This window comes from Manacus candei, unplaced genomic scaffold (assembly GCF_025592945.1).
Source record: "Manacus candei isolate 608988 ecotype Guabito, Panama unplaced genomic scaffold, ASM2559294v1 h1tg000022l, whole genome shotgun sequence".
In the NCBI taxonomy this organism is placed as follows: Eukaryota; Metazoa; Chordata; class Aves; order Passeriformes; family Pipridae; genus Manacus; species Manacus candei.
The window spans coordinates 658,062-681,506 of NW_026138070.1; the positions used below are offsets into that span (position 1 = coordinate 658,062).

Consider the following 23,445-nt stretch of genomic DNA (forward strand, 5'->3'; position numbering starts at 1 on the left):
TCCCCCTTTTTCAGGTCAGATGGCGTTGTGAGGAATGGCAGCTGTGCTGTCCCATGGTGGTCTGGGGAAGGGGGGCACTGTGAGAGCACAAGGGGCTATGGGAGCTGTCCCTACTGCCTGGCATGAGCCCTCCCTGTGCTGCCCGGTGCCCACGTCTGTCCATCTGTCCATCGAGCAGCTTGTGGCTGCACAGCTGCAGGGCCAGCTCAATTGTGAACCATCATCACCTGTGTCACACCCAACGTGCAAACCAGAGACATCACTTAACAGGGACCTGCTCATGGCCAGGACTCCTCAGGTAAAAGAGGTAACTGGGTGAAGTGATTCCATAGCAGAGCTGTTTGTTTAAAACATCATTAGTGACACTTAATTAATTCCCCCCAAGCCCTAGGGGTGCTGGGTAAGCCTCGGGACCCATCACCCTCCTGCCAGTGCTGCAGGGTGCAGAGGTGGGGGCTTCAAGGGGACCTGAGGGGATGTATGAGACCCTCTTCCCAGGATGAAGGCAGGGCCATTTCTCAGCCTCTCACCCAAGGGTTGCACAGCTGGGGACAGGGGGATCTCCCCAGGGAAGCACGTCCACTCCTTGCTGATGGGTCAGTCCCCCTAGACCCCAAACCAACCCCGTCCCCTCCCCAGGAACCGCAGCCGCGCGCGGACGAACCCAGTCACCACCGGCTGCGCGGTTCTCATATCAGTTTTAATAGCAACATCAGAGTACTAAATATACACAGGGCAAGGGGATAGGGGGGCATTTACAGTGCTTCCAAATACACGGCTTCCACGGACAGAGACAAATTAAAAACCACTCGGGAAGAAAAAGGTCCTTTTGGCATCGCCCCAGCTCATGCCGCGGGCACGCGGAGCGGCCGCGATGCCGAAAGGCGGCAGCGCTTCCACCGGCGCTGGGCTGGCCCGGCACCCACCCGGACGTGCCGGCTGCCCCTCCCGGTGCGGGATTTTCCCAGGAAAAGAAAGAAGTACTCGGTGATGTAAAACCGGTTACAAAGTAAAACTGTCCTCATGTTAGAAAACGGGTTTTTGGCGAAACAAAAATAAAGTGTAAACTTCGCTGTACATGTCCTATCAAACAAAAAAATAAACCCCTCGGAACCTAAAATAGAAGAATCTGGGTCAGAAATCTGTGCCCTTAGTGTACATTTTTGTGCAACATATACTTTATTCAAAGTAAATATTTTCTCCACTCTTGACACTATTAAAAATGTACCTACAAATGCTGAGAGTAATTCTTAAAAATGTGTGAGAAGCGTTAGATGAGCTCGGGAGACCAAACCCATGGACTTGGAAATGGCGAGGGATTTCTTGCTGGTTTTGAAAAAATCACTTACAGATTTTATACCTGGTTGAACGAAAATTCCAACCACATTCATCCTGAAATGGGCGGGCTGAGATAGGATAGATATATTTTTGTTCTATTTTATTTTTTAATTTTTTTTTTATAAAATATATAATATGTGTAGAATATCTACTATTTGACTACCATTTGAGCTGAACTACCTTCCTTTGCAACAAGCTGCCAGTGGAGAAGAGGTAACCTGAAATCCGCCCCCGCGCCGGCTCTGCTGTCGCTGTGGTGACCTCGCGGTGGGCTCGGTGCCGATGACCCCACGGAGCACCCACACAGCCCCTCCACGCCACCGCCACCGGCCGCCCTCTCTCCAGCTGGGAAGACAGAGTGAAGGTAAACGATCGGATCTGGAGAGACAGGCGGCCGCCCAGGACTGGCCCTGCCTGGGGTGCCGTGGGGTGATGCTGCCCTGGGGAGACCCCGGCTTACAAAGATCAAGGGACTGAGGATCAAACCCTGCCCACCCTGCCCGGAGGTGCCATGACATGGGAGCTCGGACCTGTAGTCCCAAACCAGCTCAGCTGGTGCAGGACAGAGCCCACTGGTGCCAGTGGTGCCCACGGCTCTGCCCGCAGCCCTTGCCCCTGCCGTCACACCACGTCCTGAGGCTCCTGCTCAGCGTTTGCAAGGGATTTGGAGGGAGGAGAGTCCTGGGTTTGCTGCAGAGCACAAGGAGAGCCAAGCTCTCCTTGCTGTGGGTGGCTCATCCCACACCACTGCCTCTCTAAGACAGAGCCACATGTGACACACAGACACTCCATGACACCTCTGGGGGACGTGGCAGCCTCTTGGCTGCCATGGTGTGTTTCTCAGGGACGACTCAGGGGCAAAGGAATCTGGAAAATGAACCAAAAAGAAACAAGCAGCAGTGGGCTGGGGGCTTACAGCAAAGCAAGGAGCAAAACTTTTCTTTTTGCAAGCTTCCAGGACCCCAGGGTGAGATGATGTGCCCAAAATATGACACAGCTCCTGAGGGAGCATGTCCGAGAACATCACGCTTCCCTGCTTTTCCACGGTGGGAAGATCTGCTCAACAGACTATGCCATGGAAATGCAACTTTCTGTTTTCATTTCTTTCTTGTTTTTTGGCTTTCATCAATAGGAGGGAATGAAACCACCACAGTTCATTTCTCTTCACTGTGCAAGACCTTGGGATGCCTGGGCCCTGCCTTGTACATCACCACATCAGCAGCTCCGGCCCTGTCCTTTCTGCTCCTCCTCTCCCTCCTCCCAGCAGCAGCCCCGTGTGCCTGGCATGCATGGGGGGAGGCTTCCTCTGATAAAGTGCAAGTGCTGTTGGTCCTTATAAATAAGGGAAGATTGTGCATCTACTTTTGTTCCCTGGTTCACCGCTCAGCTCTGGGTGACCAGGATGTGTCCTGCTGCAGACTGTGGGGGAAGCTCGGGAAAATCCTGCTCTCTGAAACCTGCTCCTGTCCTTGGGGTCACAATTATTCACCTTCCTTCTCTCTCCCACACACACACACACACACACACTCCTTCCTCTCCTCTTCCCCACCTCTACAGGGAATTCCCCATGAGCTGGGTGCCTCTCCATCCCCATCCCACCACCACTGGCACTGGCGCTGCCCGCAACACCCTGCCATGCCCCGGCTCTGCCTGACAACTTCCCTGCGGGCAGCAGGTTCCATCCATGCAGAAGCAGAGCACTGCTTCGAACGCCCTGGAACGAGGGAGCTGAGATATATTTCATGTCATACTGCTATCATGATTACACTGGAATACCCACGGGAATGAAATAAATAGGAAGATCAATGGGAGAAGCACAAGGGACGTGGCTCCAAGCTGGAGCAGATGGATTACCATGAAGTCACAAAAAGGAGGAGAACCCAACACCTGTGCCAGTGAGGGCAGCTCGCAGGGCCTGCACCACTGACACCAGTGCCACAGGAAAGCCCCAGGACACTGAGATGACCCTGGAGCAGTTGCTCAGACTCCACACTTTCCAAGGGCAGACACTCCTCATGTTTTCCCAGGGCAGGCTAAAGCTTTGGGGGGTCACTGCTCTAGCAAGACACTGTCTCCTCTCCTCCCTGGAGGCATCCAGTGGCTTTGGAGAGCTGGATACGAGCCACCCAGGAGACCCCACTCTGCCCAGGGGATGGTTGGCTCAAGTCTGCAGGTAATTGTCAGGGCTGGCAAGGAAGACTTCTGTCCGAGGCAGCATCCAAAAATTCAGGAAAAATAATCCAGACTGTGCAATTCCATGGGAAAAGGACAGAAAAGGACATGGGAACAAGAGACCGCACGCGTGGCTTTGCGCAACACCACAGGGTTCTACTTTTTTTTTTTAAATGCACGTTCATTATCATAAAGAAAAGGAGCTGAGTAATTAGTAGGGGAGTAGAAATGTGGATCTGGACAATTCTAAAAAAACACTAGTATTTACCAAGGGCAGTTTACAAAAAGAACTGGAGGACTTTGGTCTGATCTCTGCTGTCGTTCTCACCCACCTAACACCGAAGGGACCCGAGCGAGCCCCATCCTGGTGTCTGATGTGCAGCACAACACGGTAGCACCCAACTCCATGGAAAGACTTGGAGAGAGGGCTTAGGGTCAGCTGGCATCCTTGTCAGCATCCACCACCACCACCCACCCCAGCAGGAGCTGGCTAGGCCATGGGTGTCTTTCTAGAGCAACACACCAAATCGGAACTGCAGAACTGTGCTTCCCTGGCAAAAAATCCCATTAAACACCACCCAGGACTGTGGACAGCAGACTGTGTCTTCTCTTGCCACAGCAGAGCCAGCCAAGACCAGGAGAGCAAGGGAAGAAGCTCCCTTAATCCCACAGCTCTGGGCTGGGGCAGGAGGCAACAAGCTCCTTCCTCTTGTTTGTCAAACAGGGCTGAGCAAACTTTGGTGCTGTGGCCTATTTAGAAGCCATTTTCCAAAAAGACTCCCACATCCCACTGCCAAAATTTGTCTCCCGTGCCAAGAGAGGCCCATCTTTTGGAAGTCCACTCCTAAAACCCACCTTGCCCAGCCCCCTCTCATGGTGGGGATCTCAGCTCTGGACATGGGGCAGGCACAGGCTCTCCAGCTTCTTCCTATCGGCCTTGATGATGTATCTGGATACAGAAGCCTGGAAATACCTTCACCACTGCCTTGAGCTGCATTCCAGATGGTCTTTGGGAAGCTCCTCCCCTGCTCCCTGCCAGCAGTGCAGCCCCGGCCGTCCCCCACCACAGTCACGTCACCACGCTGGAAAAAGCATTTCCAAAAAGAACCAAAACTATATATATATATGTATACATACATATATATGTCTATACATACACACACACGTATATATATGTATATATGTCTACCTATATATACACATATAGGCTGACAGACAAGCTGCCAAAGTAGAAAACGTCAGATCACCCGGTTTGCATGATGCGTGTTAAAGAAATGAGACTTTTAGCCCATGACATCTTCTTTAAAAATGAGTATTTAAGATCTTCAAAAATTGCTACAGTACAAAAAGTGTTTGTGTGTGTATATATATATTTTCTCTCTACATATACCATATGTATGTACGCGTATGGACCGGAATGGATGACCCCACCAGAAGAGACGCCCCACTCATCCTCCACGACGCTTCCAGGCGTTGCTGACACGGCTCCTCACAAAGTCTTTGCATCGGTTCATGGCACATAATGGTATTATTGGCACAGGTTCAGAGTCACCGTCCACGGCCGGGCTCCAGGCGCTCAGTCCTTCCCTCTTTGTCCCTTGCCAGTTCCTCCTCCACGGGATTCTTTGCTCACATACCTTCCTTTCTCTCCTCCCAAAACCGTGCTCCTTGACAATGCAGTTACCTATAGGCATGTTCATTTTTATAAAAATATATTTGGCCCATAGAACGCTGCTCTTTGAGTCTCCTACTGGTAAACAGAAATGGTAGGTACAGGTAACCCATTATTTTTTTATATTTTTTACAGGTTCACCAATGGAATCCTGTTGAGGACGAGAAGAAAAAGAAAGATTAAGTCATGACAGGGAATTGCACTGCAACTGGGGGCTTTTCCCTCTTTCCCCCCGGCCGTGGTGGCATCCTAGGGGAGTGGGGAACAGAGGGAGTGGGGTACCAGTGACATCCTCCTCCTCCTCCTCACCACCTGCCAGTCTGTGTTGGGGACCTGGGAGCACTACTTCTATCTCCTTGTGGCCTTCTCCAGGAAAAGATTACTCTCAGTGATCCCTGTGTTCTGCAGCTTCTCATACTCAGGCCACGAGCAGTGAGTGCTCTGGCAGACGAGATGATGACAAGCACTAACAAAATTTGCTAAAGTTAAATCTAAAGAATCAATAGGGAATTGGTTAAGCACCAAATCAGAGATCCTACTGAAGTCCTTAAGCTATTTATTTACTGTCTACTGGAAGATGTCTCCGTGTGCAATCTCGGACCCTCAATACAAAGACAATCACCCCTCATCATTAGTGTGCAGCGACTTGCTCTCTGTGTCGTGCTGTTCCATGCAGTGAAATGTGTTGTAGCTCCGCTGGGTGTGCCTGAGACAGCTGCCAGCAGGTACATACACCCTGTACAGCAGTGCTCAGTACACTCATCCCTAATCCAGGCTGTGCCCTCTGCCTGGCTGGGATCAGCACTCAGAATGCAGGGTGCTTTTTGTCCTAGGGCTCTTTCTCCAACACTATTTTTAAGCAAGATGCCCAACATACACCATCTCCAAGAACAACCCCGGAGTCTTAATTAGCGAGACAGATTTTCCAGAGTCCTTAATCTCCTGCGCCGGGGCTGTGCTGGGACTGCTGTTATTCCTCCGAAGACAAGCTGGGATTTTTTATGATGACTCATTATCTGTTAATGTTAACACAAACCATTTGCTGTTGTTAGGCAGAACGGGGCCATCACGGCAGCTGCTGCCGTGTTCAAGCCTGGCATTACCACACAATGCTGTCAGCTCTCACCACCTCGTGCCAGGGCAGGGTCAGGCCGATGTCACCAAATCAGCACAGCTGCCAGGTCCCAAATCAACCCCTCCCTGCCATCAGTGCCAAACATCCTGTGGCTCTGGGTGAGCACTGGTTAACGTGTGATGGCAGGAGGTACAATTGGTATTGTATCCCAAATAGCCTCTTTGTGCAAAGTAGGTCAGCGCTTGATCAACCTTACAGATTTTTGTATAATCTCATTCCATGGGGTTTTTCAGTCAAAGAGAGTGGGATTAAGGACAAGAATAATGCAGAATCTCAAACTTCATTTCAGAAAGCCCCAAAGCCAGGATGAAATCAAGCCAAACCAGCCACCCTGCGCTGTGGTGCCTGGCCAAAGCCACTCAAGTCTTCAGCAAACGTCACCTGTCGTTCTGCAGAACATCGTCTGCTCCTGCCTCTGCCTGGGTGCTGTGTGTCCTCCAGTACTGCTGGCACCAGGGCACAGGGAGTTCTCCTTCTCATACCTCCCTGCAGGTAATTCCTCAGTGCTTTCCCTGACTGCTTCACTCCTCACCTACGCAGCCTGGGACGACACTGCAGCTGCAGCTCCCCCGGGCTGCTGCGGATGGGCCGGCCCCTGTGCCTGCAGGAATAGCTGCCGAGGTGTGACATCCACCCAGGTGTGACATCCACCGAGGAGCTGGGGCCCGGCTGCTGGCACGGGCAATCTGCCATGAAGCTCCACCAGCTGCTTGCCGCGGGCGGCAGTGCCCGTGTGGGAGTGCCGGCGTCCCGGCAGGGCCCGCGCCAGTGGCACAGGAACCCTCCCAATCGCTCCTGCTGGCACAGGAGGAATCTGACCCTGGAAATAGCTTCAACATCTGCTCACTGTGTAATTATATGAGATTCACCACGTTTCCTGACAGCCCCGTGCTGCCTGCAGCTCTCTGGGATGGAGACGCTCCGCGGTGCCACCCTGACATTTGCTGCCTCAACTGCTCAGCCCAGCCTGACGAGGCCATCAGCATCCTGCAAGGCCAGGCTGCCAGTCGGACAGCACAGAGGTCAGCCCTCACACCAGGCTGAGGGACTGTCAGATGGGAAGTTCACATTAAACTCCAACTGGGCTCCCAGTGCTCATCTCGATGAAACATCTGCAGCACCTCTGTCCATCCATCCCTGTCCCTGTCCATGCTGCCTGCCTTGTGCTTCCAGCTCCAGGTCCACACCTTTGGGAGTGCTAATCTGCCTATCAGACAGCTCAGAGATGCGAAGTGCTGTCAATTAAAGCTTGTAAAACACCAGAAGAAAGGGACTGGGAGGAGGAAGCCGCATGTAGCCCCTCCAGCCAGGAAGCTGCATGTGCTCCAGAGCATCCTCCATCTCTGCTGAGGTGCAGTGGGTCAGTGGCAACTGTCCCCTTCAGGTGACCTTGCTGTGGCTGTGAACACCAGCCAGGAAACAATCATTCCTCCGGCAGCAGCGCAGACCAAGCAGCTGCATCTCCTTGTCCACCAGCCTCTCCTCAAGAGCTGGAAAGGCATCCTCGATCCCTCCACTCCTCCAGCACTTCCCTCCATCGCACTGCTCCTCTGGCACTTGGCAGCCGGTGAGAGCACAAGGCAACCACGGTGGCAGGGACAGCCTAGCAGGGAGCTCATCTTAACGCCATCTGCACTTTACACAGCGACATGTGAAACTTGGGAGCCTTCATTTCACCTGAGGGATTTCCCGCGGGCACCTGGCTTGGACCAGGACGTACCACTTATGCAAATGTATTCCAGAAGCACCCTAGTGCAAACACACCTACACACAGATACACGTGCAGAAAACAGGTTTTGGATTAATCTTGTTTTGTTACCCTTAACGAAACCAAGCAGCAGCTTCCAGAACTGTATGTGTAATTGAAACGCTATTACGGAGCTAATGTTCCAGGTAAAAGACGGATAGATTTTTCCAGAGCGCGTCAATGCGCGTTTTATGGATTCCATGAAAACAGGTCAATGAGAATTTCAAGGATTTAATAAGGCGTAATGGAATGGTTTCAGGCTATTAAAGAAACATATGGAGATGGCCAGGGCACGGCCTTTGGCCTGAGGTTTCACAGGACCTTGGGTGGGAGCGGCAGCACTCTGAGCTGCTCCTTCTCCTTCCCTGGACTTGAGGCGTGAGAGCTGTGGATGCACTGAGTGCAGCTGGCTTGTTTTGTGTGTTATTTCTTTTTCTTAATACACTTTAAGCTGATGGAGAGACATTCCAAACTACAAAGCTGAGGGTGGAAAAGGCACACCCCAATTTGGTGAACCTGAACGTGGTAAATGCCAGTATCTGTAGGAATGAACTGCACCCTGCCCTTGCCCCCACTGCAGCAGCACTGGCTCTCCCAGCCAGCATTCCCAGCTTTCCCAGTCAGAATTCCCTGCTCTCTCCATATGCACTTGGAGAGCCCCAGTCACTGCCAGAGTGGGAGCCCCGGGCTGCAGCCCAGGAGCAGGCACAGGGGGTTACTGCCTTTCTTTCTGAGACTGCTGTTCCCTGCAGAACCTCCCTGCTCATCCTCCTGCTGCCCTTGTTCCTGGCATCAGCTCCCACCTGGGTTCCTTCGCCCTCTGCCCCAGGAGACAGCAGCCACGACAAAAGAGTCAGAGAAATAAAACAAACACATCAACAGGTGGGGAGTGAGAGCCTTTAACCTTCCCTAGTGAAGCCACTTTGTCTGAGAGGTTCCAGGGGGGCAGCAGGGCAGTGCCAGCCAAACCCCTGCTCGCTACCCCGCTGCGCCAGCACACACCTCACCCGCCCTGCCCAGACACTGCTAGCCCCAGCACAGCCGAGACCATTAACTTTTTATTCCCTTCCATTCTAATCTAATTATATTTCTGTGTTCAATAGCTGTGCATAATGTTAAACAGGCTATTCCGAGCGAGCTGCAGCCAGGGAAGGTTGGAAATTTCATTTACACTGAATATATGATTCATTACAGCAGGGACTTGGGACAGAGCAATTAATTCACCTGAGCGGGTGGCTTGAGCGGGCACCACTGCCCACAGTGAGCTGGCACACACAGACCCTTAACTGCTTTCCTGCCACCACTATCAGCTGTGCCACCTTCAGAAGTGACACAAGGAGGCGGAAATGGCTCGAGCCAACTCAACAAAAGACAAGAAAATCCCCTAAGTCTGTACTGTTGCAACCAGAACAACATCCCTGCACTCCTTTGGTCGCAGCAGCTCCCCAGGTGTGAGCGGCTGCTGGGGCTGCACACGCAGGGTCAGCTTTGCAGAGCAGGGGGGGCTCGGCAGCAGGACAAGGAAGAGGAGGAGGGTGAGGAGGCAGAGGACCCCAGCAGTGAGCATGGAAGTGTTTATGACAGCAAACAGCACCAAATGAGCTTTCAGGTACTGATGGAGTGCGCATGTGGACGGGTGGCTCCGGTGAGGCGGGCTGTCCATCACGCCACCAGAGGTTAATTACAGATCAGGCCATTTCACAGCACGGAAATTACTGTGGCTTGTTGAGGTTTTAGAGGTGGGCTGGAACCATGGGATCAGGCTGAAGTTCAAGGCTGCCCCAGGGACCCTTTGGTCATCCATCCCAGTCTCTACCTGCTAGTGTGGTCTGTCTGCAATTAATCTCCCCACCCATGGGGTGTCAGCCATCCCAGCCAGGTGAGCCACCCTGCTTGAGTCTGACACCCTGAAGGCAGGATGGCACCAGGCAAGGTACGATGGGCACGGTGGGGGGCACAGGATGGGTGTGGGATGGGTGCAGGATGGACACGAGGAGCGCGGTACGTACCAGGAAACAGCCCGCTGGCGTCTGCCCTGCCCCCAGAAGTCAAACAGGCTTCGGCCAGTCAGCAGGAGATTTCAAACCATTTCTCAGACACAAAGGCCACGGGAATAAGATGCCGGTCAGAAGAAGAGGGTCTGCAACGAGCAGAAAGAGGGGCTTGTACACGCTGGTACGTAACACACGGAGCAAGCCGGGGTGGCCTGCTGCAAAATCAGCTTTTTTAGGGGAAAAAATGACATCTCTCTAGAGTGATGCTTTGAATGGGCCTGGGTCTGCCAGGCTGCTGGGAAGTGCTCAGGGCCAGAGGGTCCCAGAGAGTGTCCCTGGATGGCAGAAAAGCTGTGATCCCTGCCAGCCAGAACACAGGCATCCTCTGTTACCTGGCTGGGGTTCACATCAAAGTAATGCAGGTGGACACCCAACAAAATGGTGTGACAATCCCTGCCAGTTCTCCATCTTCCGAGGTCTGAGGATACCCTGGAAAATGCGGACCAGCACAATCCCATGCACATGCAAAAGATGCTGGTTAAGAAGATGTTTGTGAAGCTGTTGGCTCCAGACCTGTCCTTGGGGCAGGCAGACACAGTCTGTGGATGCCATGCACTCCATGGTTCCACCAGGCTGCTTGGAGGACTACTTGCTTGTTTTCTCCACTAAAACCCTCCTCCCGGCTTTCCCTCTACCTTTGATGGGGATACACATTTACCATGTGATAAAACCACACTGGCACCTGGTGAAAGGGTTCTGGTGCCAGCCTGGGGCATGGGGAGCCCAACCCCATCGCTCCTGATCCCCTGCCTCTGGGCAGGCGAGGGGCAGGCAGAGCATGGCTGTGTCCCTTGCACCGCACCGGAGCTGCCGCGACGCCCCTTGTTAACGTGCCGTTATCTCACGGCAGCCAAAGGGTTCATTTGGCTCCCACCGCCTGCTCCTCCATTAATCACCTGCTCGTTCACAGCCCGGCAGCTCTGCTGATGCCACTGAGGAGATAGCACAGGCTGGAAGATGGATCCAGCGGCATTTTACATGCTGGCAGCAGCAGCTGGGAACTGAACACACCGTGTGGTGCTGAGCACTGCCAGAGCTCGCCGAGCCATGTGGGGCCAGGGACTGCTGAGGCACCTACCCAGCCCCACTGGCAGGACAAGGGGCCTGGGGGCCAGTCCCACACCGAGCTACGGGGCAGGTAAGCACTGTGAGCCAGAGATAGATGGCTCTGCCACATGCCCCTGGGGCATTGCCCTTGGGCACCGAAGCCTCATCACCAGACTGGGACGACGCTCCCCAGCCCACCGGGAAACCACGGTGCCCAGCTCACCTGTTTCCATTGAAGGTGGTTTTGTAATCCCCGGGCGAGTGCAACGTGTCCTCTGCGTAGACGGACACGGGGGTCCGGACGCACTCGTGAGAGCACTGCAGCGTCTCGTTGTAGGCGGTGAAGATGTCGAGGGCGCTGGGCACGCGGGCGGGGGCGAAGTCGGTCAGGTTCTGGCAGCTCTCCTCCTGCTGGTCCAGCTTGCGCTGGTGGCTGTTGCGCCGCGGGCGCCCGCTCTGCGCGCAGCTGGATGGGGAGACAATCAGAGAATCGAGGAATGCTTTGGGTTGGAAGGGACCTTAAAAACCGTCCGTCTGGGGCCAGGGCGTGTGATGTGGGTCAGCCCTGCCCTGGAGCACCGGCCCTCCCTGCACCAGCAATGCCCAGAGTCACCCAACACACGGAGTGAGGGACTGAGGCAGTTTGGTTAGAGCTGAGCAAACTGCCAGGTGCTGCTTCTCCACCTGGGATACACCTGGGTGCTGCCTGCGCTTCCCTGCTGGGCATTTTTTCTGGTGATTTCCCAATTTCACTTTCTATAAACCATTTCTATTCTACACTGCTCACTGGATTTATTTTTTCCCCTTTTTGGCTTCAGCAGCAGTTACTGAGCTGTTCTGCCAAGCCGTGGTCAGCCGGATCAATGACTCGTACTGCTCACCGCCGCGACTGGAGACAAATCCCACAAGTGTTTTATAAACTATTTTCCCTGTTCCTTCACTGAAACACTGCAACGACTAGGGAGCTTTAGTGGAGTAAATCCTGTCTGAGATACAGGAGGGAGTGTCACCAGCTTGCCCCAAAGTTCTGGCTCAGCTGTGGGGCCAGAACCTAAGTGCTTTTGGCCAGTTGCTGTGCTGAGTTACGGCTCTGCCGAGATGGAGATGCCTCCATAGCCCTGCAAAGAGCTTTTCCTCTCATCTGGGGAGCCAGCGGGCTCCTCATCAACCTGGTGTTCTAATTTCCTCCTGGCTGCAGGAATCAATTTGCTGCAGCACCCACAGAGAGCCGGGCTGGGCCAGAGGAGAGAGCCACTGGCAGGAGCGCACGGCCGCTCTCCCCAGCCCCGCGCTGCAGCCGTGTCGCTACGCCAGCAACGCTGACCTCAAAGTAGGCCAGTTTCCCTGGGAAAATAGGTAAAGTGAGGAGCGCCTGGAGCGAAAGCTAACCTATTTTGCCATACGCCCAGCCACGCTGAGAGAATAAACATGAGCAAATGAAGCTGGAACAGCACAGGAGCGCCCTGGGGGATGGGGCATGCTTCAAACCACGGCACCCGAGGGGCTCCAAAGGTGCCCTTTCATCCCTGGGATCCCGGGGAAGGGCAGGAGATGCAGCTGCTTCTTGCTGAGCCAGGCTGGGGATTTAAGGAGCAGCATCAAAGCTGCTTAGGGAAGGCAGCAGAGTTGCTGCTGGCAGCACCGGGCAGGTCCCGGGAACACCCACTGTGGCCCAACACAGGGCTCTGACCTGTCCAGGAGCCATCACACCACAGCTCAGCCCCACAGTGGTGATGCACATGTGTCCTACGTGGGACTCGACCACCCAATCCCAGCCACGTGCTGGACTCAAAGCCACCAGCCAGGCGGGGAGAGGTCAGGGAGCTGCAGGGGCACGGCTGAACCCTGGTACACCAACCTCCTTCTGAGGTTTCAGTATAAACCCCCCATTTCTTTCTGCAATGCCTTTCCAAAGCCATCCTAGCCGGTGCCAGGGGATTTGGCACTCACAGCTGGCATTCCCATCCCCACCACCCCCCAAGCCAAGCAGAGCAGGAGGGACCTTACCAATTTTTTAAGACAAGAGTTGTTATCAGCGCAGCTATGACCATGATGAGGGACACAGTAATAGTGATTATCTGATGAACTGCCAGACCTGTGGAGAGAAGAAACGAGAGAGAGTGGGGATGGGAGCTGAGGGGACCCCAGAAGAGCCCCCTGCCCTGCACAGCCCCCCACCAGCCCTTCCCGGTGTGCAGCCACGCGCAGCCCCCGGCAGCGGCGCTGCAATCCTCTCCTGCCTTACACAAAATGATCTGTAAGCCAGGCTCCTCATTTCCTATCCTCTCAAGTATGTTCCTTGTCAGCCCGAATTAGGCACGAAGAACGGAAGAGAAGTGAAGACGTCTCCCCTCCGGGACGGAAAGGGAGACAAGCACAGCCTTGCACTGGGCGCAGGATTCACCAGGGATAATAATCACGGCGCTGATGGCTGCTCACTTCGTGCATTGGGTGGGCTCATTTCCCCCTCTTCACCTTCTACGGGGTATCATTTTGGCTCGTGGATCATTCCTAATGAGCAGTTTGGAAACAAAAGCAGCTCGCTGTACAGTATGTTTGTGATTCTGTGCAGCCTTACAGTTGCAATTTCATAATGAAATGATTTTTCCTGGCTGCAGCCCAAGGATGTGCTATTTTTCACAAACAGATGTTGCAGCTCCTGATGGATGGTAGTTTTAATAAATAAATAAGTCTTAGAATGACAGGAAAATAAGCAGTTTTATATATATATATATATGCATGCATCTGTGCCATACGTGCATAGCAGCCCCAGCTCACACAGGTACACGTGGCAAGGGAATCACAGCTCATTCCCACACCAGAGCACTTGGGCTCCTGGCTGCATGTCCATGGGCAAGGATGGTGTTGGTGTCGAGGCCATGGCTTGGCTGGAGCTGGGGGTGCCTGGGGGCCATCAGACTGCAGAGCTGGGCAGCACCGAGGCAGCCACTGCTCATGGGAAGGATTCACCCACAGCCCTGGGCAGGCAGCAGCCAACTCCTGTGAGCCAGAGCCACGGTACTCGCTCCTCAGCTGCTCCACCTCTGGCTTTCATCTCCTGGGGGGAATTCACAGGGAAACCGCCACAGGGCTCCCCACCTCCCACTGGCACCCAACCTCCTTAAGGTGAGGTGTGGAGAAGGACTTCTGGCCCCACGCTTTGAGTTCCCGGAGGATGGTCACGATGGGAGCGTGTCCCGCCGGGCCGAGGAGCGCGGCTGGCAGCTCACACCGCGCCTGCCGGGTCAGCAGTGACGCCCACCCCGGCAGCAGCCAGCCCGGCCGCGTCCCGCACGGCAATCTTGGAGCAGCTCCCAGTGGGACGCTGCTGAAAAAGATAAAAGGAAAGACTCTAAAAATAAAATCAAACCAGCCCAGTGCCCGATTCCTTTGAAAACAGAAGCGGCGTTGGGGACGAGACCTTCTGAAACACTGGGAGCTGAGGCAGCGGCGGCAGGGCCACGGGAGAACCTAACGATGCAATTAATCCTTGCATTTACGTAATGGGAAAGGCACAGGCAGAACAGATTGCAGGTGGCTGAGCACTGGGAAGGATGGCAGCTCCTCGGAGCAGGACACATGGATTTTAAGAAGGGCTGGATAATTTTAGACTCCATCACATACATAAGTTGCCATATGTACCAGCACAGAGGAAAGTTCCTTTGCATCGTGTATTAATTCTGCACCAGTGCCCAGGGGGATTTCAAGGGGACAGGACATATTTCTCCCAACAGTGGTGACAGACAGAGGGATTGGACTCGACAGGTGACCAGGATGGCTCCCTGGGAAGCCCTATAGCGACACTCACTGCAATAAAGGCTACTGGGTCTTTATTCTTACTTTGCAAATATATCCAATCCTTTCCCCTGGGCCCTCAAAGAATGTAGAGGTGTATGGAGCAAGATCAGACAGAAATAGCCAATATGCAGGGGATGGGATTAATGGATGGGGTACCCTGGGAGATGGGAACGTCCCACAAGGGACACACAGCACCTGGAGGGGCAGGTGAGATGGAGAGAGATGCTGCCAAAGGCAAAGTGGTATTTTAGGCATGGCCCTTGGAGCCCAATCAGATGGAGGAAGAGGACTTGGAAGATAAAATCAATAGCTCATAGAGCAAAATTATCATTCTCCTCCTCCTCCAGCATGGGAAGCTGCCTGGCACAGGCATAACTCCCAGTGAGAGACTGTGCCCCCAGAGAGGGACCCTGGGAGCAGGGATTACGGTGCCAGGGTTTTGTTTGCTCATCTCCATGGCAAAAGCTCTGATCCCAATGGGCCACAGAACCCGGCGGCCACATAATTACACATTCTTAACTGCGGACACAGGGAGCTGCAGGGAGGGCAGACAGGGGCACGGGAGGACAGGGAGGGACACCTGGCACCAGCCATGGCACCTGCAAACACCTCAGCCCTGCGAGGGGCCGGGGAGGGCTCCCCCCGCCAAGGCTTTTACCAGGCGATTTGACGCAGTGACCATTTAACTGGAGGGTAATTACAGGAGAAGTATTTAATGGAACTGAAAGTGTGTCCAAGCCCCTGTGCTTCTGCTAGTGCAGCAGAATTCCGTGTGCCGCCTGCCAGGAGGGAAAGCTCTTCAAAGGAGCTCTCTGAACCCTCGGAAATGCTGAATTATTGCTGGGTTTTTCCACTCCCATGACGTCCGAGCGCACTCCACTCTCACCAGGGCTTCTCATCCCCCCCCGTGGGGGGAGAGGGGCCACAGCATCCCGGCAGGCAGCACAACCCAGCTCCCAGTTCCCCACACCCTGGGCAAAACCCCAATCTTCTCAGAGCAAGCCACTGCCAGGGCTTTTTTTATCTGTTATTTTAAAGACCATATATTTGCTGCTGAGATGAAAGCGCTGAGGTTTGGCCTTTCTGGCCACCTTTTGAAACGGCTCCCGGACAGCTCTGCATCAACGGAATTAATTCCATGAGAAAATCCATTCGAGACTAATGTCTTGCTACTGCAGGAGCACGCAGTGGCAGTGAACAGGAGATATAAGCTCTTAATTAAAAACAAAGAGAACCTCTATCCCCCAAGGCCTTTATTTCAACAGCTCTGGTTAGGGAGCCTGTATTTTTCATTTTCCCAATAAAAACAGCTACGAGCCACAACTCTTTGAAGACCCTCGTCAAGGCCTCGAAGCTGCATAAAATTAAAACCAGAGAAAACAGCTCCGTTTCATTTGGCAGGGAGAGATCTGGAGTTACCATTATGTGCCAGATACTGGCTGCACCCGGCCAGGGCTGCACTGGAGCATCCCAGCCCCTTCCTGCAGATGTGCCATGTGGATCTCCCTCTCCAAAGCAGAGCTCTGCACTCATCCTCATCCCTGACATGAGTCTCCTTCTGTTCTCACATGCCCTGGGCAGCGGGATGCCGATGCCTCCTCCTGAGCGCCGTGGAGAGTCTGGAGCAAACTGGCTGGACTTGAGAGGCTTTACAGCTTCCCCAGCCATCAGAACTCACATCTGAGCCCCAAGAGCCTCATCCCCTGATAAAGCTGCTTTGGGACAGAACAATTCAATCAGGAGGGTGTTGTGGCCACCCAGGGGGGATCAGCCAGACTCGGCCACAACATGAACCTACTGCTGGTTAATAGCTTGTAAGGAAAATAATTTACAAAAGCCACGAGGCCTAGATAAATGGGAGGAGATGTGGCAGGAGCCTTCTTCAAAAGCCTTGGTCCAGTGCACAGCCAGTTCCTCCACTGCCTGACTCACTGTGCCATGAACTGCCTTGGGTCCTCTCTTTACACCTGGTAAATCAGGGTGATCATTCTAAAACCCAGCCCAGGGAGTGTTAGTCATCCTGAGGTAAAAATGCAGCTTTTCAGCAAAAAACCCACCAAGGTTCCTGGTAACTTCCTAATATTTTGGGCTGCACTGACGAAAGAAGGAAAATATCATGCTGCTGCTGCTTAGTGTTCTTGCCAAGAAGGAAGATCCTAGAGGCTTATGCTAAAGACACTGGGACTTATCTTCTCAGGTGTTACAGCAAATATCACCGAGGAATAAATACTCAGCGAGCAGCAGAGGAGAGTTTCTGGCTCATTGAGACGCACGTGGGAGGATGTACAGAGGCACACTCACCATCTGTGCATCCCGGGGAGGGAGGGTCCCGTCTCCCTCGCAGGGAGAGCTCAGCTGATGGCCACGCTCCTTCCTTGCTTCCACCATCATCCTCCACCCTTCAGGAGAACTACAGCTGCTGCACGACCTTACAAGGCATCCTTTGGGAACCTCATGGGAAGGGCGACCGGCTATGCTGGCCCAGGAGACACCATCCAGCCCCCTCAGCTCCTCTCCATCCTCTCTGGCTGCGGCATCTCCCCACGCCTTCGCACAGCGGATCAAAGAGGCGGCTCCATCCCGACCGCCCAGGGTCTTCTTTTAAACACATTTTATCTTTAATTAATTCCTTTGAAGCCTTTCGCATCTACTATCTCCTTGCATCCAGCACCCCCCTACTGCACCCTGTTTCTGGAGGCAGGGTCATCCCCAGCAGGAAGCCAACGTCTTTATTACTATTTATTCCCAACATGCTCCCAGCTGGTGGCAGGGAAGGGGCAGCAGGTGGGCTGGGGACAAAATAGGCTGAAACCTGGCTGCTGGCACAGCAGGCACTCACACTCACACCCATGCAGCCCCTGCCTCCACCTGGGAGCACCCCAGCCCTGGGAAGGGGGTATCCCTGAGCACCAGCTCCATCAGGAGCTTGGAGAGCGTGGTGCCAAACGTGCTGCCACCGGCCATCAAACACCACTGAGAGCAGCAGACAGCACGTGGAGTTTTCTGCCTTATAAAGCACTTAAAGGTCTAATTAAAGACAGCTTTATCCTAATGCTTCTGAAAGGAACCTCGGACAAGCCAGTGAGTGCAATTCCTGCATCACTCTGACAGCTTCAATTCATTCCACTCTCCTCTACCTTGGCTGAGGCTGTGGGACTGGGGGATGCTCTGCCTTGGTGAGGAGCCCAGCCCACGCGCAGAGTGCCTGGTGAGGGCTCCTCACAGCCCTTCCCGCTTGCTGCACGCTGGAATTTTAATTATTCCTCTTTCCCTGCTCCAGAGTAAAATGATTATGACAGCCCCGAAAAAGGAAGCACATTTTTGAAAAGCACAAGCATAACCTACGCCTGGGTGAACATCTTGTGTGCCCAGCTGATGCCAGCAGTGCTGTGCCGTGCCACAGGGGTGGCATCAGGACAGGCACACCTGAGCTGCAGGTCACCTGAACCCCTGTGGCAGCACCCACTGAGCCAGGGCATGAGCCAGCCGCTCCTCTCATCCCAGGCCTTACCAGCCATCACTCCTGTGCCATCTCTCCTGCCTATGAGCTAAATAATTCCTATTCCAGAGGAATATTTTTAAGCTTGTTTTTGCTGCCAGCAACTCACGGAGACATTGTTTCTGGCTTTTTTTTCTTTCCTTCTCAGTGAGGAGGAGGGGGGCGAGAGGAAGATGTCACAGAGCAGAGCTGTGTTGTTCATCTCAGTGACTGCTGCTGCCTCCACTCAAGTGTCCCCCCCGCTGTGAGCACCCCAAGGACCCCACAGTCCCCCAGCATCACCAGGTGCCCAGAGGTGAGTCCTGCTCCAGCAACACAGGGAGGGACACAAGGACACGGCACAGGAGGGACTCGGGGGCAGCAGCACCGTCATCAGCACGACGGCAGCGCCTGCTCTGCTGGGATTGAGGGAATGTGGGTCTGCACGGCTGTGGGACAGCGCTGGGACAGCTCTGCCAGCTCCTGGGGTGATCCCAGCTCCTGCGGGTGCCACACGCAGGTGGGACCACCCCGACCCCCCAGGCAGCTGCCAGGGACAGCTGAGGGACCACAGGCAGCAAGAGCAGCGTCACACCCGCCCCGGGCTCCCGTCACCGGACAGGGACTGGCAATGCTCGCTCAGGCAAATAAACCGTACAGGCGAGTTACCTCATCCTCATTTGTAGCCATATGTTTTTCCCAGCAGAGAACAAACACTTCCAGCCGCTACAGCTTATATAACAGAGCGGAGCAGGGCTGGGGAGCCGCACAGCCTTGCTCAGGCACCGCGCCAGCAAAACCAGCGAGAGCACGGACCCTGTCTGGAGACGGCGTCGGCTGCTCGCTTCCGAAACGCCGTCCCGGGCATGGCAGGGGCACGGTGCTCCTGCCGGGAGAGTGCGGGGAGCCCTCCTGGGCTCTCAGCCCCAGCACTGGAACAAAAACCAGATCTAGAGCTCAGGAGCTTTTCAGCTGAGGGTGGACGGGCTGGGATCAAACAGGGCCTTTAGCCCTGTAAAGGAGTTTATCACATTCACCACTCAAAGAGAAGTTAATTAGCAAAAACTCCGATCCTGGAAAAAGCCCCTAATGAGAGCTAAAGCCAGCAGATTAAAGCAGCTGGGCCCCCTGGGAGCTGCCGGGGCTGCAGCTCCCGTTGTTCTGTGGCCAGGCGGGACAGCAGTGGTGGCACTGGCGGGTGGCACCAGCGGGTGGGTGGCAGCACCACCAGCTCGTCCCCGCCTAAACAAGGCAGCTCACTCCAGTAAGTCCCGGAGCCCCAGCACATGCCAGGAGTTATCCTCCCACAGCTGGGGCAGGCAGAGGCGCTGCCGCAGCTGGCTGAGGGAAAAGAGCCCACAGGACCCCACACTCCTGGATCAGATGATGCCACTCAGGCTGAAGGCACTGCCCATGGCAGGTCTGGGGAGACCTGACTGTCAATCTCACCACACAGCGAGCGACTCACGTCGCAGCCCTTATCAATACTCCCTCACTAATCTATCCAGCCAATTCCAGTGTTTGTAAAAGGTGTGTAGGTTGGGAGTTATTTTGCCTCTATAAATAACTCCTTTAAGTCAGGAAAAACATCCTGGTTGCATCGTTTCTTTCTGCCAAGCAGGGCATGCTGGATAAATTAATTGGGATTAAGATTAGGCCATAAAATTCCTTTTCATTTCGACTAGAAAATCACAGTGGGCTCAGAGCAGTCGATGCACAGTGAGTAAATTCTGTAAACTATCCACTGATACCCCACGGTTTAATATCAGCAATAACAAATATAATTTGCAATAAATGTGAAGCAGCTTTCCCATCCATGTCCACGCAGCAGCCAGCGCTGGGGGAAGGCATCGCCGCGCCTCAGCGCTATTACGGGAGACGGCTGTGGATGGAGACTGTAATGGGGAAACACAGCGAGCGGCTGGAAAACACCTCGGGTAAAGGCGATAATCAGCACTGCTGTTCACCTCCAAGCATTTCTTTAATGTCACACTAACTCCTGTCCCCGGCAGCGCTGACACTGGGACACCTGTCTCACGGTGACCCCTCCGCTCCAGGACCCCCCAACCCTCCCGATGACGATGCCATCGCCCCGACATGTGGCAGGTCCTACCTGTGCTGTCTCCCAGCCCGCGGGGTGGCCGAGCGTCTTTGCCTCCACTGCTGTGGCCGGCGGCCGGTTCGGCGGTGCTGGTGCGGCCGGGGCTGCTGCGGGGCACGTCCCCGCCGGGCGCGGGTGCCGGGGTGCTGGGGGACGCGCGGGGCGGCGTGGCAGCGGTGGCGGCGGCGGCGGTGGTGGCGGTGGTCGTGGCGGCGGTGGTGGTGGTGGTGGCGGCGGCGGTGGCGAAGGCGCCGGGCAGAGTGCTGCTCTCCAGGGAGTCCTCCTCGCCCGTGGGGCCCCAGACGATGACCTCGGGCAGCACCGTGGGCCGCCCGTCCCGCGGGGCGAAGCCGCGGCCGCGCAGGTGCCGCCGGCCCCTCCGGGAGCGCGGCCGGCGCAGGGGGTGTCCGGCGGGCAGCGGGGCAGTGAGGGGCGGCCGGCGGGAGCGGGGTCTCTGCAGGGGGGGCGCGGGGGCGCAGGTCCAGGGGGGCCCGGGGCGCCGCAGCTCCTCCCCACTCCCCGCGCCCCACAGCGAGCCGCGGGACAGTCTGTGCCGGAGCGCCGGCCGCGGCGAGAGCCTCCCCCCGGCGCCGGTGGCTGGGGGCTGGCAGCTGGCAAGGTCCATGGCTAGGTGGAACATGGCTATTAAAATCCAAGCATGGCTTCCGAGTGGGTAACCTGACCTGTGGACAGACAGGGATCGTGTTAGAAGGGAAGGGAAGGGAAGGGAAGGGCAGCAACCCCGCACTCCCTCCCAGCACATCACACCCTGGCTCTCCAAGCCCAGCCACCCAAAGCAGCCCCCAGCCCGCACAGGTGCCATCACCCTCCCTGGCACTCCAGCCAGAGTCCCCCAGAATGACATCTCAGGGCACCCTGAGCCCCCTCCCACTGCAAAACCCACCACCACAAGCATGGCAGACTGAGGATCCCCATCCACAACCATGACTTTTCAATTGGTCTGGGAAAGCTGGGAACCACCTGAGGATGGGTTTTACCAAGAAACGCACTGAGGAAGCCAAACAGCCCTTTTGGGTGAATTACCCAAAGCAGCTGGCAGAGCAGAGCACAGGGGGATTGGGGAGCCTGTCCCCTGCTTCCCAAGCCAGGCACAAGGAGCCACCCCACAGGCAGCACTATAAATCCCTCAAAGAGCTAGAGCAGACGAGTCCGTGGGCTCTTGCATTTGCACATGTAACCCTTCTCCTACTATGGCAGTCGCCCACACCGCAGCAGGAGCATCCTCCCACGGAGCACGGCACATCCCTGCTGTGGCACGTGGCACCCAGCGCCGAACACAACCCTGTGGCACAGGGAGGGCAGGACGAGCAGCCCCTCTCGCTGCCCTCTCTGTTACAGAGCAGCTGGAAACACCCTGAGCTGCCAGCAGGCTCGGCAGTTACCATTTTGGTTTGATGTAACCTGTCACCAACACGTCACATCACGTCACAGCCCTCTCCCTTCCCCAACAGCACCGCACCGAGGCTCTGCTCCCCTCTCCTCTAAGATGCTGCCCCACGTACAGCAGCAAGAAAATGCCTGATAAGCAAATTTTTGTTGTTGTTTTTTTTTGTTTTTTTCCTGGAAAAAAAAAATCATTAGGCTAAAGCCCCAAAAAAATCTTTACTCCATTTTACTCAGCTTTTACACCAGAAAGACTTTTGTTGAACTCAGCAGGAGTTAATGAGAGCTTTACATGGCTAAACGGGCTAATCCTCCGCAGCGGAGCCCGCACAGTCCTTGGGAGCACGACAGAATGTGCATCTGGTTGACAGAAGCATTTGTACACTCCCTCCGTGCGTGAGCAAGCGAAGCTAAAGGAGCTGACCTGGATACTCCCAAGCACAGGCTTTTTCTGCTCAGAGGATCTCTGCTTTTTTCCTAATTGGGTATTTTTTCAAAGCGTAACAGCATTTATTTTGGGGAGGGAGAAGGCAACGCAGGGAAAGAGTGCAGAAGGAGAAAGGGAAGAGCCAGAAACAGACAACAGAAACCAAAATAGTTCAGGCTGGGGGAGGAAGGATTTCAAGGCTTTCAAAAACCACAAACCACCCAAATCGTGGTGGGGGTGGGTTTTTTTTAGAGGTTGGCAGAGCGGTGTCAGCACGAAGAGTGTCCCCCATGTGCTGTAGGGAATGCTGTGTCTCCACCGGCAAGAAGTCAGGAGCTCAGGCTCCAGCCAGAGCATCAAGCACGGACTCACCTTTGCAACACTCGTGTTCGCTCCAGCAGCACGTCAGGCTCAATTTCAGCCTCTGTCCAACTCCCCAGCATCACCTGAAATGTTTCCTTGCAAGGAAGGAGAGGTGCTGGGCACCTCCTGGCACGTTACTCACACCCAGGTGTCACCTCTAACCACCTGTGACCACCTCCAGATCTTGTCCCCTTCCCAGCTCTCTGTGTTGCCCAAACTCAGAGCTTTTAGGAACAGCTAATGAACGAGGCGAAGGAAGATGTGTCCAGCCAAACCTGGTGCTTACTGCACCCCAGCCACTGCCTGGAAGCTTCTGGAAGACAAAATGTGGGTTCTTGGTGCTTGAGATTGGCAGCTCACAGGAAAAACAGATATTCCCTGTTTCCATCTCCTCCTGCCTCCTCATGACATTCCAGTCTGCAGCTTGCAGGGGTTTGCTCCTGCGGGACCTGCCCCAGCATCACTGCGTCGTTCATGGCAGCATCAGGAGGATGTGTGGGAAGAGGCAATGTACAACCCTCATTTTCCCCTGGGTCATGCTGGAAACTCATGTCCCAGTGTGGCCAGGCAGCGTCGGTGATGCCCAAACAGCAAGTGTCCCTCGCTCCTGCCACTGCTCCCCTGGCCAGAGGCTCTGTGACCGGGAAGGACATGGTGGGGGACACCCAGACGGGGCAGACCCCACCCTGCCCTTGGGGCAGTGTGGGTC

The 23,445-nt window shown here is 54.9% G+C and overlaps 1 protein-coding gene across 2 annotated transcripts in view; it reads right to left on the reverse strand.

The window, feature by feature from the left end:
- Positions 1-682: 682 nt before the first annotated feature.
- AJAP1 (adherens junctions associated protein 1) overlaps positions 683-23,445 on the reverse strand; it is a 36,187-nt gene continuing 13,424 nt past the window's right edge. The window contains exons 2-6 of one of the 2 annotated variants that reach the window (XM_051786273.1): positions 20,555-21,225; positions 13,173-13,260; positions 11,389-11,631; positions 10,074-10,204; positions 683-5,333 (exon numbers count right to left, since the gene is read on the reverse strand). In XM_051786273.1, coding sequence (XP_051642233.1) covers positions 10,132-10,204; positions 11,389-11,631; positions 13,173-13,260; positions 20,555-21,225 — 1,075 coding nt within the window. In that variant the 3' untranslated portion in view covers positions 683-5,333; positions 10,074-10,131. Of the gene's footprint in view, positions 5,334-10,073; positions 10,205-11,388; positions 11,632-13,172; positions 13,261-20,554; positions 22,866-23,445 lie in introns of those variants that run through there. The other variant, XM_051786272.1, reaches the window with a different exon arrangement.